Below are 19,815 nucleotides of genomic sequence, written 5' to 3'. Positions count from 1 at the left end.
GAGTGTGACCAAGGAATCCAGCATTCCTAAATAAGCTCCCCAGTGGTCTTACTGGTGCTGGGCGTATGGTTTTCAGGGTAATTGAAACTGAAAGGAAATTTACTGTGTGCGTGAAGTGTGCCTTTAGTACCAGAAGGTGGCTCTATAACATATTAAATCAGGCATTTTTACCACTTGCTAACCAGCTGGGAAATAAAGGCCTCAGAGCCTTTATTTTCTCTGGATCACTTTTCTGGAAGGGAAGGATGGGAGGGGAGGTAAGGGAGGGATGGAAAGGGGAGCAGAAGAGGATGCGGGAATGTGGTGTGATAGAAGGAATAAAGGGATCTTAAACTCCTTTTACAATCATTAGCTGCTATTAGCTCCTCTCGAAGTTATTGTAGTGACGCTGTGTTGTTGGTAAAGGGTATTTCCTTTGACGTATACTAAAAAAAATCCTGGATGTCCAATAAATATAAAAGACACAGAGGCTCTCGGGATCATCCTTGATACCAAGCTTTTAAACCTGAGAGAAACAACCTTCGGCCGGTCATTACTGCCATCCACTTTTGTGTCATCAACAGAAATCCCAGTCGTGGGCCAGAAACACCTGGTGGGCACATACCACCACTTCCTGTTTCAGCTCCTCTCTACCCCAGTTCCTCAAGGACGCTCACCTGGGTGTCAGCAGGGCATGGGCCACAAGGACATGGTGTCTGGCTCCAGCCCTACTCTACAACCTCACTGGCTCCCCAGAGCCTCATCCTGCCCTCGATGTCAGGAAAGTCTGAGCTGTACCAAGTAGTGTTCACAAGGCAATGCGCTCGGTTCCCTCCCTCTCCTTGCAGGCTCCTGAATGGCTCGAGCTGCTATGATGATGTCACTCTTCCTGGAGGTAATTGCTGCTGCTGTCATCATGTCCCCAACACCACCCACGTTGATGATATTTCTCCATCCTACTCTGATCCTTATCGCAGAATTTTTTGGCTTGACTTGGGGAAAGATGGTTGGGAATGGCTAGGGATAAACTCTGCTGATGTGAGACACAAAACAGAGCAGCCTACATCCCAGCTTTCGTGTACCTGGCTCCTCGTGTCAGTCTTTTGCCTCTCCCTCACCCCACACCCTCCAGCCAGGAGAAAAAAAAAAAATGTGCCTGTGGAACTCCAAGCATCCTATCACCTCATTCTCCTCTAGGCAATGTCCCCGGACCAAACAAAGTGCCTGGATTCTGATTCTCATTGAGATCTGTTCCTTTGCCACGTAGGACACATCCTAGGAAGTAAGACAGCACAGAGGCTTGGATCTGGGGACCAGAGACAGCCCGAGCCGCCGTGTCATTAAGTCAATGTTTTTCCTCTGTGCTTCCTAGGGTGTCTTCAATTAAGTAAAATCCAAGCTATCTTGCCCCACCAACCAGACATGTCCAAATGGCAAGCTCTTTGGGGTGCTTGCTGGGACCCTCATTATTCATTTATGACACGATCCCAAAGAACATGAACCATCTCAGACACTTGTGAAATATAATGTAGCTTCCCAAAGATGGCAAAGCCCATAGTCACAGCTTCAGGAATTCAGTGAGGCCCTTGATCAAGTTATTGAGAAAAATTTCCAGAAAAGGAAACTAACTTTGTAGATATGCTCCTGGAAACAGATTTGGTTGTCTATAACAAGAAATGGTTGAACAATTTAATAAGACTTTCAAGTGACCAAAATAATAATAATAATAATAATAATAATAATAATAATAATAATTTCAGAGCTAGTCAGACCATCCACTAGGGCCCTAGAATTCTAGGTCTTGGAGGTGAGAAGTGGGGATGGGGAAGCAAGCAGCATAATTAAGAAAGTCCATGCATTTAGTGTCTGTGTGCCAGGGCTTCAACAAGCTTTCTCACTTTTTTCTTGTTTAAATAACTGATTTCAGTGATTTACTTGGAAGACTGTATTTCTCCAACCATTTTTCATGACATCAGACTTATCTTCCTAAAGACGATGCGAGTCATCTTACTCCTCAAAAACCTGCAATGGCCTGTTTTGTCTACAAGGGAAAAAAAATTTCAAACTTTTTAATCTACTTTGGTCATAAACAACCTTTACCGGGTTACTCAGCGGTAACATATGATGTTACCATTATGATTGTGCCACTGGCCCAATGAGCAACAGGCTTGGAGTCACAGCTCTGCCACTGACTAGCTATGAGATCTTAGAATTGTGTAGTCTCTAAGCTCTAGTGTCCTTTGTCAACGGGGCTGGTGATCGTACCTACATGTCTCCATTATCCTTTCATTCCATGTGACATCACAGCATGTACTTCACATATTTCACTCTCTTTTCTCCTGAATTATACACTATCTGAGGTTCCTAAGATGCCAACTTTCACCTAACTTTTCCTCCATTCCTAGCACCTAGTGGAACGATTTGTACTTGAGAAGCACTCCATTCTGTTGTAATTATCACACTCCTTCTGTTAGTCCTCCAACCCTTCAGCAACGTTCATAGTGAAGCATGTAAGAAAATATTGCTTAGCCAAATCCTAAATATTACTTTTATTTTAAAATTATTCATCCTGGAATACCTGTGGCATAGTATAAAATTCCCACTGATAATTTGGTTTCCATTACATTACATGAGAGAAAAATTAATCTCTTATAGTTACAGATTCTTAGCTGAGATTCTCTCTCTCTCTCTCTCTCTCTCTCTCTTTTTTAAAGATTGTATTTATTTTAGAGAGGGAGAAAGAGAGAGTAAGCACACAGCAGGGGGAGGAGCAGAGGGAGAGGGAGAAGTAGACTCCGGGCTGAGTGCAGAGCCCAACATAGAGCTCTATCCCTGGACTCTTGAGATCAGGACCTGAGCCAAAATCAAGAGCAGGCTGCTTAAATGACTGAGCCACCCAGGGGCCCCTCTTAGCTGAGATTCTTAATATAAGTTTTTAATATAAGTTTTAATATAAGTGAAAATATTATTAAACCTTGGAGAAGAAAGAGAAAAAGCAATACAAGTTCCCACCTATCAAACATGAGTCTATTCTCTAAAACACTACTACCTACAAGTATGGTCTGAACCAGCATAGATGGAAATTTAGGAATATGGAATCTGGGTCCATCTCAGAATAATGTAATCAGACGGTGATGGATTTACACATTACCGTTAGAAAAACACTGCTGTAAGACACTACCTAGAACCCCGCAGAACATGTTTTACCAAGCATCTGTCTCCTTCTAAGAAACATTTATCGAGCACTTGCTATATGCCAAGTACTGTACTACATGTTGTGATTTCATCTCCAAGATTTCTTCCAGGACTGACTCAAGAATATACGAAGAGTGTTGCCTTCTTTTGAACTGTTTTCTTGGCAAAGTCAAGTAGTTGTGATCAAAGAAGTTGCCAGTTTCCTAGAGATACAAAACCTCTCATCTTAAGTGATTCCACTTATTTGTTTTTTTCAGTTCTCACCCAGTGATGTCTCTAAGTCTAAAGTTTAAAGCTTTCTTTAAAAAAAGTTATTTATTGGAGGACAGAGGGGCAGAGGGAGAGAGAGAGTATCTTAAGCAGACTCTGGGCTGAACTTAGAGCACAAGTTGAGGCTCAGTCTCAGGACCTTGAGATCATGACCCCAAGAGTTGGATGCTTAACTGACCGTGCCACCCAGGATCCCTTTAATGCTTTCTTAATATGCTCACTCCTTCCACTAAGAGCTAAAAAAAAATCAAAAGGAAAAACGGCATTGAAATTAGCATTCCACAATAGAGCTTCAAGAACACATTTTGCTTGTCTTAGTCAGCTTCCATAAAGCTTTGTTTGCATTTAGGAATTTTTAAAAAGGGTTTTAAGCTCAAGGAAAGCCCAGAAAGGGAACATTTCCAAAGTAAATGTTGGAATATTCCTTTAGAGTGATTTTTTTCTATGAGGAATAAAAAATTGTGGACTCAACCAGGTGACATTCTCAATATCCTGTGGTGTACTCAAAAAAAAAAAAAAAAAGAGCACTGTATTGGAGTTCCATTTAAACACCGAAGATATATGATAAATAGTGTACATTTTCTTTTTATTAACCAAGGGATACTCCTCTAAAACAAAACAAACAAACAAACTTCCGATAATTCTATGCAGCTCAAAGGGCAATAATTTTTTTTTTCTTTAAGGTGTGCACTTTATTGAACTGGTCTCAAGTCAGTGTACAGGTAAGCCCTGGATGCCTCCATGCCTCAGCCCCACTCCCAGGGAGACCAAAAGCCTTCATAAATCTTTAATTGGGGGGACAAAAACCAAAAGCCTTCATAAATCTTTAATTGGGGGGGACAAAAACAAAAAAAACAAAACAATTTTGATGGCAGACCATTCAAAATAAAACAAACAAACAAAAAAAACAAGTATTAAGGCGAAGATTTAAAAAAATTTGGACTACATAATTTACACAAAAGCAATTCTATTTCCCTCCCCTGTGTGGACTCGGGTGAGGACAGGCCCTTCTCTGCAGGGAGAAACGGGGTGGCTTTTGGTGGCTTTTAAGGAAGGCTTAAATGAATGTTAAGAATAGCCTGGAAATAGAAGGGAAGGGAGAAGAAATGGGTAGGAAATATCAGAAAGGGAGACAGAACATGAAGACTCCTAACTCTGGGAAATGAACTAGGGGTGGTGGAAGGGGAGGAGGGCAGGGGGTGGGGGTGAATGGGTGACGGGCACTGAGGGGGGCACTTGACGGGATGAGCACTGGGTGTTATTCTGCATGTTGGCAAATTGAACGCCAATAAAAATACACTTATTATTTAAAAAAACAGAATAGCCTGGAAAAGGACATTTTAGTAAAGGCAAAAGGGGGCAATATGCAGCAGGAGTTATGTGCACCTAAAGGTGGCTGGGATGCAGGCATTGGGGCTGGAGTCACCTTGGTGTCCAGTGGGGCCTTTCAGTGATTTAATGTCAGTTTTTGCAAAGCCTGCTGCTTGCTTTTCACAGAAGCCCCTCCGGAGTCACCCAGGAGTGGCCAGACCTAAAGCCCTCCAGGGCCCCGGGCTCAGGGCTCAGGGTGCTTTTCTTGTTCTACCTGCCTGCCAAGATGTTTCAGTGATTACTGATGTGCAAGTTCTCCTATCATCAGAGACCCTATTGTAAACCACCATGAAAAAGCACCACTTGAAGGAGTAGGGAATATTGCAGAAAGCAGGGAAACGAGTTTGTGTGCCTGCAAGCCTCTGGGCTTTTTTGTTTGTTTTGTTTAAATGGCCTTTGCAGATAACTGCCAGGACACGAACGGCTCCCTGCGTGCCCCGGGACTTCCATCTCATCTGCCCAAAGGGCATCCTACCTGCAAGCCTCCCTGCTCCTTGGGGGTCCCGTGAAGAGCAAATGGGACAAAGAATTTGGAAGAAGGTTTCAAATACCAGAATAATCACCACCGTAAGTAACCATCATCCCGTCCTCTGGAAAAATGGGGACAAGTGCTGTGCAAAGCAGACCTTCCTAGCGGTCGCAACAAACCATCCTTGAGGGTGACACACTGCCCCTCTCTCGGCTTCTTCACTTCCCGTGTTTTCCGCGGCTGCTGCTGTGGTTTTACTGGACATGCAAGACACGCTCTGCGACTGTCAGCGCGTGTGCGCGGGGAGGAGAAAGGTGCAAGGGGAGAAACGTCTGGGCTCGCGTTCAACCTCGGGGTGCGGGCTGCGCGGGAGGGAGGCGGGAGGTCGGGCGGGCGCGGGGCGCCGGGCACCTCTGCGGGGCGGAGGGGGCCGGGGGCGGGGCCGGGGCGGGGCCGGGGGCGGGGCGCTCGCAAGGCAGCCAATCGGAGCGCGCCCCGCCGGCGGCCAATCACGGGCCGCGCAGCCCGGCAAATCTGCCCGGCAGTGCGGGGCGGGGCGGGGCCGCCGGGGTCCGCGGGCCGCCGGCTGCAGCTCGGGGCGCCGTGGCGGAGCCGCAGGGCAGGGGGAGCGTGAGCCGGGAAGCCGCGGGGGGAGGAGGAGGAGGAGGAGGGGGAGGAGGAGGAGGGGCCGCAGCGTCCGCGCCCGCCGGGGCCGCCCACCCGGGCGCAGGTCTGGCCGCCGAGGTCGCGTCCGGGCGCTCGCGGGGCACCGACCCTCCGGCGCGGCCGTGAGCGCGGGGGCACCTGTCCTGTGAGCGGCTGCGGGCGTGGCTGCCCCGGGCCTACCTGGCCCCGGCTCCTGGGGGCCACGTAAGAAGTTTAACGGAGCCAGCTCTGAGCAGATTAGGGGAGGGGCAGGGCGGCTGGGCCGGCGAGGGCGGGGGCTGCGGGGCTGCGGGGCTGCAGGGCTGCGGGGGGGGGGGGGCGGGGGGCCACCTCTGCGCCCCGCGTCCCGGGCCGGCAGGTCTTTCTGCAAGACTGGCCCGACCCAGGTGGCCCCGACGGGCCACGATGCTCTCCGAGTGAGTGGCACCGAGCTGAGCCTGGGCAGTTTGTTGACTGACAAAGAGGGATGCTAGCAGTTAGGAAGGTAAGGAGGAAACTCAGGATGGGGACCATCTGCTCCCCCAACCCCAGCGGGACAAAGACATCATCGGAGGTCTGCAACGCCGACTGGATGGCCTCGCTGCCCGCTCACCTCCACAACGTCCCCCTTTCCAATCTGGCAATCCCAGGTACTCTTCTTCTCTTCCTACTTGTGCCCACCCCCGTTTGCTTCTGCCATTGTAGTGTCATCGTTACTAAGGGCTTGGGTTGCTTTTCTGTTGTGCTGCGACGACAATTGGCAGGGACCTTAGTAAACCTCTTCAGTAACGGCCCAAAACTTAACACCCAAGAAGCTGCTGTAAACGGATTTAAGCACACCGCATCATTGGCCAAAGGGACCGGGGAGAATGGAAGCACCATTTTTTTGTTTGTTTGTTTGTCTGTCTGTTGGCGTCTTTCTGTTTCTGTTTGTTTTGTTTTTACTTGATAGCCTCATTCTAAGAATGTTGACTTTCTTCCTGGGGGAACCAGGCCACGTGATGGGGGGGCGGAGGGGAGAGGGCATTTACCTGAATCACTGAAGGCAAAAAGGGGAGAGATGGAGAGTGATGAATAAAAAGTCATTTAACAATTTTAGATCTGGATCAAAATTAAAACTGAAAAGTATTTTCTTTCTCATTTATCTGACCTTGCCTGTCGGAAAAAAACAAACAAACAAACAAAGACTAGCATTAGGGAATAGATTGAGAACCAGGACTGAGTGTAAAGACCCATATTTGTGCTGTTGGAAAAGCCAGAAGTAGAGAATACAGATGCTCCGCAGAGGTCACAGGCAGTCATTAGGTGTGATGAGGTGGTGTTTGAAGATTTGTCTATATATACACACAGGTGTCTGCCTGACTGATCCAGAACCGAAGCCTTGAAGAGCACTTCTGCTCCAGCCACTGTTTCTCTCCCAGGGGTTTTAAGCCTTGGTATCTCTCTCGTTAAATTTGTCCTCTTGCTTCCACTCAAAAACGGTGAAGTAATGGTTTCTAGGGAAGGATGTTTGGCCTACAGTGATCTGGGTCTGCTGCTCTGGGCAAAGCCCCAGATGCCTGTACTTGAAAAGCACCCCTAGGAGCAGGGAATGGACTACTGCCAATGTTCTCTCTCACCTGGAGACATAACAATTGACGTTCACCCCTGGACTACCAGACAAACTCCCAAGCATCCTTGGGAGCAGTCTGATTTTTTGCATGACCTCATGCAACCCAGATCTTTGCTTTCTATGCATGAGGAAGAGCAGAGCTGGCTTCGGATGCAGCCTTTTCCTTACTTGCCTCTTCTTTTGGAGGTCTTCCAGGTTCATTGTCCTGATGAGCTCTTGTTGCTTTTGAGCAAGGAGAGGGCTGCTAAATGTCTTTATAGTTATGATCACTGGTGTTTTATCAGCCATTGGCTGTGGCTCCTTGGGAAATGCCTGATGGTCAATTAAACATGGTCAAGAACAGGTCTTTTCCATGTTTAATTGATGCCTGTGGAATCATCACTGAAATGATGCACGGGCTTCTTTTAACATTAGTCATTTGTCTTTAGGCTTTCCAGTGGAATTGTTTGGTCATGTGGTATGGCAGGTAGTGTGTGTTTGCAAACAGCCTGGCATCTTCGGCTGGCCTAAATGGCTCTGTCATTCAGGGCACGTCCGGGTAGGTTGGGGCTTCCTCCTTCCTGTTGGACTTTGGACGGGCAGGTCAAACCACAGCAGCAGCTCCGCCTGTGGCTTGGCTGTGCGCTCTGACACCGTGACTCCAGAAAGGAGCTGGGCATTTGTTCTTGCAATCTATAGGGTACCTCACAGTTACTAGAACTGCCAGGGGAAGGGGGCAAAGAGCCAGAGCCTGCTGCTGTAACTAGAAATGCTATATGATTAGTCACCATGGAGGACATGGGAATTTGTTCACCCTACTTTGTGAAGTCTGGTCCTTCTGTGCAGGAAAATTAAAAAAAGAAAAGAAAAGAAAAAGAAAGGAAAAGAAAAGAAAAAGAAAAAGAAAAAGAAAAAGAAAGAAAGAAAAATAAAAAATGACCTTGACCCCTCAACATGCTAAATTCTCTTCTGTGAATGCCCTCTTCCCAGCAGTGGAAGGGACATGAACGTATGCGTGTATGTGTGCAACACAGGAGAATCACATGTAGTGCTAGCCATTTATGGAACCCCCACACGCAATTCTGCACCCCCCCACACACACCAATTTCCTTTCCCTTCCCTCAAGCTTAATATTCCCTAGCTAATGACTAGCAGTCAAGTTCTGCTAAGCCTTGTGGAGAAATTCTGAAATACAGAAGGCATTCAGGAAGTGGAATCCATCATCTTCCTCCCTCATTTCCCCTCTCCCTCTTCCCCTTCATGATCACCTTCATCATAATAGTTTTTTACTAAGTGCTACCACTGGCAAACATCACCTCAGGTCTCTACACCTCCAAGATAGGTACTGATATCCTCATTTCGGAAATAGAAAAGTGGTGTTGTCCAGAGGCTAAGTAATCTTTTTTAAGATCACACAAATGGCAAATAACAGAACTAACATTTAAGCCCCCATCTCATTGGTTCCAAAAGCCCTGCACTATCCCTGTGCCCCTCAGGGGGCCTGGGGGAGTGCAGAGCAGCTGTGTGTGTTTCCTGGGGGAGGGAGTGGTAGTCTCTTAACTAAAACAGTTTTCACAGACTGTCCTCTGCTGCAAATGAAATAATTTTTAAGACTAGGTGTTCTTTATCTGAGTGGTTATGTATCACTGTGAAGAGATAGAGACAGACATATATGTGTATATATTATATATCTGAGTAATATATGTATTTCCATGTTTACAATTATATATGTTTATATGTGTTATATATACAATATGTGTGTGTGTATGTATGTATATATATATAGCCCTGTTTAGAATTGGAACCCAGGAAGTTTTAAATTTGAGTTTATTGCTTAGGCCTATTTTGTGTGGTGTGCATGCACACATGTGCTCCTGTGTGCTAGCCATCAGGTGTCTGTAAAACTGTGTCAGATCTGTCCAGGATGGGGTGGGGGGGCAGCATTGACCTGGAGAAGTTCAGGGAAAAGGCAAGGGTTCTGGCAACAACAGCAGAACTGAGATGGAGTAAACTACATTAAATTTGAGTGCATCTGCCGCATTTGCCTAAGTCGTGATGGGAGAGAACATGTGTGAATGTGCGCCTCTCAGCAAAGCTTTGATGTATTATTTTACTTACACAACTGTTAAGAGCACCTGTTAATGGCCAGTATCACTCAAATGTATTGAAATATAGTGGAGAAGAAACTCAGAACAAATCTCACTGCCAACTCTTTAGATTGGAGACCCCAAGGGTAAAGGATCTGGAAATTGCAGAAGTCAGATTTTTTAAATTAAAGCTTTTTTTAAAAAAATATTTTATTTATTTATTCATGAGAGACGAGAGAGAGAGAGAGAGAGAGAGGCAGGGACACAGGCAGAGGGAGAAGCAGGCTCCATGCAGGGATCCCGCGTCTCCAGGATCACACCCTGGGCCAAAGGCAGGCGCTAAACTGCTGAGCCACCCAGGCTGCCCTAAAGTAAAGCTTTACAAACATTTTCACTGATGTTAGTGGAAGCATGATATTCTTTATGGGCAAATGGGCTGATAGGAAAAAAATTTGCTATCATGTGTATAGTTTTCAGTGAATTCTTTTTCTATATTTTAGTATATTTCTTTTCTTTTTTAAGCCATGCTTTCCCCTTCTTTTTCTTGAAGGTAAACTGTTTGGTCTATTGAAGAAAGCCTTGTACTTGAGAAATTCGATACTGTTGATTCTGGCTGTGTGATATTGAAGAAGTATCTGAATTTCTTGGGATTTAGTTTCCTCATTTGTAATTAAGATATGAGATTAAATGAAATATAGAGTCTTCTCCAAATTAAAAATTCTTTGATTAGTTGGAGGCTTTTTTTTAAAATACGCGTTCTTTGTCGAAACGTGAAAAGAGATGAGAAGAATGAATCATTTTAGGTCTAAAAGCCAGTTCTTTTATGTCTCTGTAAAACAAGAAATTATTTGTGGCATGTGCAAACAAGTACTCACAACAGCCAGAATGAAGCAGGGTCCTCTCACTTTAGCATCCTAAAAGGAATTGTAGGTTAATTACTCTAAATAAACTGACCCTGAGTACATTTTAAGAAACCTCCATGCTCAGGCCTGGGGGAGACCCAAATCTGAATCAGGCATAAACCCTAGTATGAAGGAGCTTACGATCTAGGGTTTTAAATATATAAATCACTATATATAGTTAAAAATAATTGGGATAAATATTAAAACAGAGATATAAAGAAGGTGTTATAGAAGCACATAGAATGGAAAGATAAATTCCTGTTTAATTCCTACTTCTCAGATTAGGAACTACTTTGCTGAAAAAATATGACATTTGACCCAAGATTTGGAGAATGGTCAAAATATCAAGGCTAGGCAGGCAGTCTGGGTTGGAAGGGGACTTTCCTGATAAAATCAACCAGTTAAGTTAAGGAGTGGGGGTATATGGGAAATGGTTGGAGGGCTTTCTCCCTGCCTCTCTGTAATGCTTTGTTCCTTTATCATAGCACTTCTGAGCACCTTGTGGTTTTTGGCTGTCTTCTACATCATCTGTGAGCAACTTGCACTCAGAGAGTATGACTTCTTTTTCTTTATAATCCTAGGTCCTAGTACGGGGTGGCAGCTTGGTCCTTGGTGACAAGTGGATGATTGAAAGCAAGGAGCCAGAGAGTAAGGATGCTGGAGAGTGGCTTGTTTGCAGCTGCCTTCATGTTCAATTGCAATCAGAGCTAAACTGAATGGATTAGTTAGGTTTACCTGGCGAAAAAGCCATATGAAGACACCTGAACATTTTCCAACCATGTCTTGTTACTTCTGCATAATATTCCCATAGCTCTAGATAAAGGCTCATCACTGAGCCCCATTGGAAATGAAAATTCTGAGGCAGAGCAAAATGGTCAGGAGAATGAGAGGCAGGATTCTGTGTAACCTGTGTCCTAGGAACAGTTCTTTCTCCCGCATCCTTTCTGCCTTCTCCCTTCCCTTGTCACATTTGAGCTTCTCATGTTTCCTGTCTGGCCTCAGCCTCAGCCGGCTCTCATTTCTTGTTCCCCTCTTCACCTTCCTTCCACTGACCTGGCCTCTCCCTTTCCAGTGTCAACCCCTGCTCAGATGCTCCTCATTGCTCTCCAGTTCCCAGACCGTTCTCTCTTCTCATCTTCCTGATGGCCATCCCCTTCTTTTTGACCTTTCTGGAATTCTATCCTTGCCCCATGCAGTTCTGCCTTTGACCACTTCATGAGTTCTGTAGATCTTCTCACTTCCTACACGTGTGACATATGGACAATGAGGTTACTACGGGGGCAGGATGAAGGGATCATGACTCAAATCCTGCTGTTGGAAGTTTTATTAGGTCTGGTGCCTCTAAAAGAGATTTGGAGACCCAAAAGGGCGTAACATACATTGTGGAACAAGAAGTCAAAGGCTCCACTTTGCGGATAGCGTGAGCCATGAATTGGCCCTAGATAGAAACCCATCCTCCTAGAGGATTTGAGGCTGTGGAAAACCAAGGATCAAGCAGAGTCTACCACGGCTGACCCAATCAAGAAAAAACAGTCTTCTGGAACCAAAATAGAATCTTAAGTGGGAGTACATTTTTGGTGTTTTTCATTTTTTCTCTGGGTGGCCATGGTGAGGAATAAAAAGAAGCTATGACTTTGGTGTTCTTATCAGTAGGTCTTTTTTAAGGAGGCTCATCACTTCCTTAGACTTCCCCACTGGTGCCCCCCAATCATGCAAAAGCCACAAGGAATTCAGGGATCCCATGTGTCTGCAGGAAGCAGAACAAACCATGGATCGGTTTAGAGCATTAATGCGAGAGCCACTCTGCCTGGATTTGAACTTCAGCTCTTTGCCTCAGGACTGTGACCTTGGGCAAATTTACTTCTTCTCTGTGTTATAGTCCTTCTCTGTAAAACAGAGATAGTAATGGCACTACACCATTTAGTTAATGTGACAATTAAATAAATTAATTCATATAGCAGGCTTAGAAGAGTTCCTGTCACAAAATAATGTGTCATTTAAATTAATTATGATGGATTTATTAAAAACCTGCACCTGGACTGCACAACCAAAAAGAAGTATAAGATCAATGCATACCCTCAGGTAATTTACAGTCCAGTTAGGGAGATGACCTTCCAGTTAAGCCGTGTGGCTCAGTGTTCTCTGATCAGATCAGGATAACCTGAATGGTCACCCCCTCAAGGGGACTTCCAGTTAAGGGAGGATACATGGCAAGTTGCCCAGGATGTGGGTCCCAAGGGAGGCTTAAGTGCAGCATGAGGGCAGCTGATGATGGGAGCCAGAAAATCCTCTTTAGCTCCTTACTGTGTCCCCCATCCCAAATTCGGCTGTCAAACCCTGTCACCTCCAACCATCCAAAGCCTTTGGGAAAAGTGCAACTCTCTGTGACAGGGGCATACTGTTAACTTTGCTCCTCCTCTGCTCATTTCCCCATTGCTCGCCCTTCTAACCCAGTCTCGTTCCCAGCTCAAGAGTAGGGATGTTCCAAAATACTTTCCTTTGAATAGATCTTTTTTTTTTCCTTTGAATTGATCTTTACACATACCTTATAACTCTTTCCCCAGCCGTTGGAATAGGCTCACAATCCCTGGCAACATACACATGGCCCCCAACACACACACTAACACACACATATTACCCATTGCCCAGAGCACACACACTGAGCTATGACCTCAGGAGAGCCCAGATTCTAATGCCTGTTGCTGTTTTCTCTTGATAAAGATTTTGCAAAACATGCCTAAGGACATCTCAAATCCTAGGAGCCTGCCACCTTCCCCTGCATGCTGCTCTTTCAGATGTGCCTCTGAAGCTGACAGTTGGCTTCTATCACAGATTTGAGCTGACTACCCCCCTCACCCCCACCCCCACCAGGAGACAGGTTGGTTCCAGTCTCCCCCTAGCTCCTGAGAACTAAATCCAGGCAGAAAGAAGTAACTGTTAGTGAAATGCTTTGCCTTTGGGAAAAGCTTGAACCTCTTTACAAATGCTGAGTAACCCTAATTAGAGTTTTCAAACCAGGCCTGCAGAGGAGGGATTATTTATAGACCTTGTAGTAGGTGGGTGTGTTTGTGTGCGTGAAAGGATTTGAACACACGTCAAGAACCATACCGAGGTAGAGGAGAACTGTGACGGTGCTGATTTGAGCAGTTACACGCCTGGCTGAGCGAGGCTCTGCTTCTCACAGCTCTGAGAATTTGGATTATATTGCTGAGCTCCCATAAGAATCAAACAGTACCTGGGAGGATTACATTAGTAGGTCTCTAGTAGCTCCAGGATAACGTGGGTTTGGCCACAGAGGCCAGCACTGCTCTAAGGGGATGTGTAGGTTGTGCTACTTATGAAGTATCAGCGGTCTTGGATTCATAGTCTACTAAGCAGCTAGAATTTTCTAAAAGAATAACAGGTGTTTTTTTCCTTTAATTTCCAATTTTTCCAGAACTGTTGGTTGTAAGGTATTATCTTTTTCCAGAGAACATTTTGTCATTATTTTGTTTCACCGTACAGACCTACAAATATCAAAATAAAAGAAGAAATAGGAAACGTTTGGACCCTGTAATGCTAATGTCTTGGAGTGCACAGCAGTCTGCAGGAATGGTGGAACTGAATGATTCCTAGACTCTGTCAGACTGAGATGAATATTTTATGAACATGTATGATTTGAAGGCTTATGTGCTGAAAGCAATATTCTTATAAAATATAATTGAAACCAGATGAAAAAAAGGTCAAAGAGATGAAGACAGCATCCCTCCTTCCTGAACTTTTGCTTCTTTTGGTTTTCATTACGTATAGCAAAAGGAGTCAACAAGCACCTGTAATTTTTTTCTGCCAAATTGACACACAGTGCTCATATAATGGGTACCTCCTGCCAGGACAATGATCTGAATTCAAAGTTACAAGAGAAGAAAGCTAAAATTCAAACACTATGAAGAAGAATACATAGGGTACTGTAACACTCAGAAAGCCAACTCCCAATTCCATTACTGGGACGAGGCAGGAAGCCTGGTAGATTGGGCTTTCAAGAGGAAATGAGCCTTGGATTGAATCAGAAAGAGCACATAGAAAATAGCCAGGTGTTAACAGGTAGAGGGAAGGTTGTCACAATGCAGAGGTACCAAGGAGCAAGAGATCTGGGTGACCTTGAAGAAACCCAAGTAGTCTGGCGTGGTCAGAACTTAGATTTCATTTAAACAGAGGAACAGAGATGAGGCTGAAAAATTAGGCTAATGAGTCCTCTGTGTCATGCTAAGATTAAACTTTAAACATCATCCCAGGGTAAAAAACGGCCGTTGAAATGACTTGATCAGGAATGAGTGAAAAGCCCCCAGATAACTGCATAAGGGTGCAGAGAAACAAAATGCCATATCAGTTATTAGGAATGCTGAGAGGTGGGTGCCTGGGTGGCTCCATCAGTTAAGCATCTGCCTTCTACTCAGGTCGTGATCCCAGGGTCCTGCCTGCATCAGGCTCCTTGCTCAGTGGAGAGTCTGCTTCTCCCTCTCCCTCTGCCTACCATTCTCTCTCAGGCAAATAAAATATTAAAAAAAAAAAAAAAGGAATGCTGAGGAGAGATATAAGAAACTTACTACTTCTTTCATTTCTATTTAATACATATATATTGATTTCCTCTCATATGCCAGGCCCTCTCCTAGACACTGGTGATTCGGTGATGATCATTACACACAGTTCGCACCTTTAAAGAAGCTTACAATCTAGTTGGAGAAATGGACTTTTTTAAAAAAAGATTTTATTAATTTATTTGACAGAGCACGCAAGTGGGGGAAGGGTCAGAGGGATAAGCAGACTCCCCGCTGAGCAGGAAGCCCAATGTGGGGCTCGATCCCAGGACCTCGAGATCATGACCTGAGCTGAAGATAGACACATAACCGAATGAGCCACCCAGGTGCCCTAGAAAAATGGGCATTTAATCAAGTTATATTGCATGTGATGAGTAACTGTTCTTAAAAAAACAAATCAAGTAGTTATAACACAATATACTGTGTAGGATGATTGGGGAGGTAGAAGTTTCTGCTGGAAGAAGCATATGGCACTGGCATCTTTAACAAGACTTGAGTGTCCAGAGATGCCTTTTAGAGGAAGTGATGAATAAACTGCACTGGGAATGATGAGAGCGTTCTGGGAGAGGAAATAACATGGGTGAAGACCTCGAAGAGAGAATGGCCCACTTAACAAGCCGATATGCTCACAGTAGTTGTACTCTAGGTTGGAGGGAGGAGAGGGGCAAGGAGTGAGTGGCATGACCCAGGGAGGTCTAATAAGCCATGTTAAAGTCATTTAGCTTCACCTCAGCAGTGGTGGGAAGGACGATAAGCAGGTGAATGACGAAGTCAGCGCTATGCTTTGGAAAGACCACTCTGGCTACAGTCCATGAAGTATATTGGAACTGGGAGGTCTATTGCCAGCTGGACTGGTTAGGTTGTTGATGAGGCCATCCACATGGGAGGGGATGCTGGCCCGAGGAGGAGAGTGACAGTGTGGACGAAGGGAGAGAGAAGACCCAGGAAATCGATCGGAGGAAGTATCGTCAGGACTTGGCAATTAATCAGAGAGTGAGAATAGGGATACAGGAGAAGCAGCAGGGTTGGGGTGGTGGAGGGAAGCTGGGGCACCCTGAGTTTGAGGTACCTGTGGGACATCAGAATTGGGAGAAGGGCACAGACAGTGCCTAGTGGAAATTATTTCAGAGCTCAGTCTTTTGACAATTTGCCCAATCCCCTACCCTCACCCACAGCTACTATTTCCAATATATGATGATTTGAGTTTGAAGTTAGTGTCTTTCTTCTTTTCATAGTTTTTTTTCTTTAGATTTCAACTAAAATTTTACTTTGTTCAGGAACTCTATCCAGAATTTCTAGTCCCAGATAAGAGACCCTCAAAAGCTCATCTATTGTTAGCTTGTTCTGCATGAATCCTATCGCGTCTTGTTTAATAATTTCTTCAACCATATTGGCAGCTTGGGGGTGGGAGTTGAGGTTAGCTCTGTGCACTACAGCACAAATCAGCTGTGAAATGGAAACATTTAGTAACTTTACCAGGCAAATACCATTTATTTCACTCACATCTTGGGTTATACCAGAAAGCTTAATAAAAGCAGGAGAATTTTGTTGTAGAATATTTAATTTAATATAGCTTTTTCTTCTACCCTGAATGTTTTCCTCTAAACCTTTGTGTTATTCTCATTTTTGTGTTAGAAACTGAGAAGCTGTTAAAGAAAACATGATTATCTTGGAACTAAGAAGTCTTATCGGGGTGGGGATTGGGGGGATGACCAAGTGCCTTTTGAGAGGTGTTGCTTTACCAGAAATAATGTCATCTGTTCAAGACAAAGGAGAGGGATAATTAGCAAAATAGAGAAAGAATTTCTTATTAATGAATTACCTCTGCAATCTCTTACTTTGGGATGGGGATCAGAGTCTACCGGACATTTGAGGAAGAGAAAGTCTTTCAAAAGAGAATAGATACCCTCCATCTGTAGAGGGCTTTAAAATGCCTCCCATATATGGAATTTAAACCCCTTTGAGTCACATAAATCCTAGGATGTTGGGGCCAATTCGGAGAATATCTAGGGCAGTGGAATTCTCATGGTGCCCCTCAGAGCCTGGATGAGACTTGGTGCCCTTCTCCAGGCAACAGGTGGGGACTGTTGGGGCAGACCTTGAACAAGAGAAGCTCTGCTTGTATTTGGTTTACACATAAATAACTCATTTGACAACATTCCAGGTCTGAGAAGCACCATGGAAAGCTGTGATTTACTCCAGCTGTCTAGCCCATCCAGCCAGGTGGGGGGTAAACCAGATAATAACTCTCTGGATTCCCAGGCTAATGTGGATCCTCAGACAGTGGGATGCCTCTTGACTCACCAGCATCCTCTGCTTTCCAGCGTTGTACCTTACCCAGTGGCTTTGTCACATTGTGAATAATTCCAAATTCAGTAGGCAACTGATTCAAAATTAAAATGGCCACACAGCCCTCTCAGATTTTGTGGGCAGTTTGACAGTTATTATTAATACTCTCCCACATGCCCAATGGAAAATACTCCAGTCAGACAGGTGAAGTTTATCCCTTTGGGCTGACAAGATTTAAAGACGTTACTATTGGGATGCCTGGGTGCCTCAGTTGTTGAGTGTCTGCCTTCATTCAGCTCAGGGCATGACCCCAGGGTCCTGGGATCGAGTCCCACATCACGCTCCCATCATGGAGCCTGCTTCTCCCTCTGCCTGGATCTCTGCCTCTCTCTCTGTCTCTCATGAATAAATAAATAAAATGTTTAAAATAAATAAATACAGACATTACTCTTTGGTTTGGGAATCTGCTAACTGGTCCCCAGATCTCGAGCCCTGGACTCATTGGCTAGATGCTGTACATCCTAAAGGTGCCTCAGCCTTTCTGCATTTGTCAGCACAGAGTCACATTCTCTAACGAATGCTACATTCTTCCCAAGAACCTAATTCAGGTTTGTGAAATGGGAGACCCCAAGGAGATGTTAATTAGAAAATAATTTACACAGGCATGAGTTACAGGAAATCTGCTGTCTGGGACTTTTCCTTTTAAATTGTTCAACGTGATGTTTTAGTGTAGCTGCTTCTTTAGTCATCCTTTCTGGTTTATTTCTGTCCTGTGTGTTTTCTGACATATTCCTCTTTGTTGACCCAAATAACTCAAGCTAGAAGGACAGATGGAGATAAATGGAACTGGGGCTATACAGGTGCTGAGAATGAGGACGTGCAGACGGTGAACTCTGCCTGTTTAAAGAAGGTGCATGGACCAAAGAGAAGTTTGAGAAAGGATCAGAGGACCTAGGTTTACCTGCCCTAGGCAACTCTCAAAACACCTGTTTTTATTCAAGCAATGATGCTTGCATTTATTCTATTTGTACGTATTCAGTGCTTACTATGTGCCAGAAACTCAGGAACTCTAGGGACACGGGTGTGATTAGGCATGTTCCCACCCTCGAAAACTCAGTCAGGTGTCAGTGGCAGATACGGAGATAATTGCCCCAAGGTATCCCACGTTCATCAAGTGTGAATAAGAGGCCGTGGAAGCACAAAGTGAAAAGTAGTTAAATATTGGTGGAGTCAGCTGAGCTCACAGACAGATGATTTGTGACCTGAGTCACCTATAGGTAATCAAAACAAAAAGGCAAATGACAATGCGTCTGTTTTCTATGAGGCTTGAGAGAGTTTTCTGTTCTTTTAAGCAGATCTTTTGCTGCATTCAATAACCAGAAGGCCCGCTTCTTATATGTAACTTTGCAAATGAGTATGTTCTTAGCTCAGGCCACAGACTTAACGTGCAAAATTACAGTCTGTTCATATCCTATTTATTGTAATATTCATAGAGATGAAATACCTGATCCATAACACAAGATGTTTTCTACAAAATCTGCCCTTAACATTTCCATCATTTAAAGACACATGTTCATTTTTTTTACTGTTCTTAATACTTCTGACCTCATCTCTATTTTTAATTTTTACACCTGTGAGAAACAGTATAGAGAAGTAGTTCACAGTGTGGGTTCTGTTTTAGATACCTAGGATCAAATCCTAATTACTAGTTACGTGACCTTGAATAAAGAGTATAACCTCTGTCCCTTCGTTTTCTCATCTGTAAAATGGAGATAATTATAGTAGCATTGTCCCAAGCACAAGGTTAGAGGAAACACAGTCTCTAAATCTGCCCCTACTCTGACACCAATTGCCAGTTTTGGGGTCCTCAAGCTCACCCTTAGTTTTACTAGATAATTTTCTGGAAGGACCGACAGGACTCACTGAAGGCTCTTATACCCACAGTTACTGTTTATCACAGCTAAAGGCTACAGGTTAGGGGCAGCCCAGGTGGCTCAGCGGTTTAGCGCCACCTTCAGCCCAAGGCGTGATCCTGGAGACCCGGGATCGAGTCCCATGTCGGGCTCCCTGCATGGAGCCTGCTTCTCCCTCTGCCTGTGTCTCTGCCTCACTCTCTCTCTGTCTCTCTCTCTGTCTCTCTCTGTGTGTGTGTCTCTCTCTCATGAATAAATAAAATAAAAAAATCTTTAATCAGGCTCCCTGCATGGAGCCTGCCTCTCTCTGCCTCTCTCTCTCTCTCTTTCTCTGTGTGTGTGTGTGTCTCATGAATAAATAAAATAAAATAAAACTTTAAAAGCCACAGGCTAAAATTGGCCAAGTGAAGAGGTATACAAGGCAGAGATCAGGAGAGTTGCAGATGTGAAGCTTCCAGCTGTCTGCCTCGGGGAGCTGTGGACAGTGCTACTGTCCTGGTGTTGATATGCGGCAGTCACTCCACGTGACT

The 19,815-nt window shown here is 44.7% G+C and overlaps 1 protein-coding gene across 1 annotated transcript in view; it reads left to right on the top strand.

The window, feature by feature from the left end:
* The first annotated feature begins 6,265 nt into the window (after positions 1 to 6,265).
* Positions 6,266 to 19,815, top strand: part of PLCXD2 (phosphatidylinositol specific phospholipase C X domain containing 2) — a 49,183-nt gene continuing 35,633 nt past the window's right edge. The window contains exon 1 of the mRNA XM_072812489.1: positions 6,266 to 6,579. Within this exon, the coding sequence (XP_072668590.1) occupies positions 6,417 to 6,579 (163 nt within the window). The 5' untranslated portion in view covers positions 6,266 to 6,416. The remainder of the gene's footprint in view (positions 6,580 to 19,815) is intronic.

This window comes from Canis lupus, chromosome 35, assembly GCF_048164855.1.
Source record: "Canis lupus baileyi chromosome 35, mCanLup2.hap1, whole genome shotgun sequence".
Taxonomy (NCBI): domain Eukaryota; kingdom Metazoa; phylum Chordata; class Mammalia; order Carnivora; family Canidae; genus Canis; species Canis lupus.
Note: the sequence above shows the minus strand (reverse complement) of the source record. Positions and strands in the feature narration are given on the sequence as shown.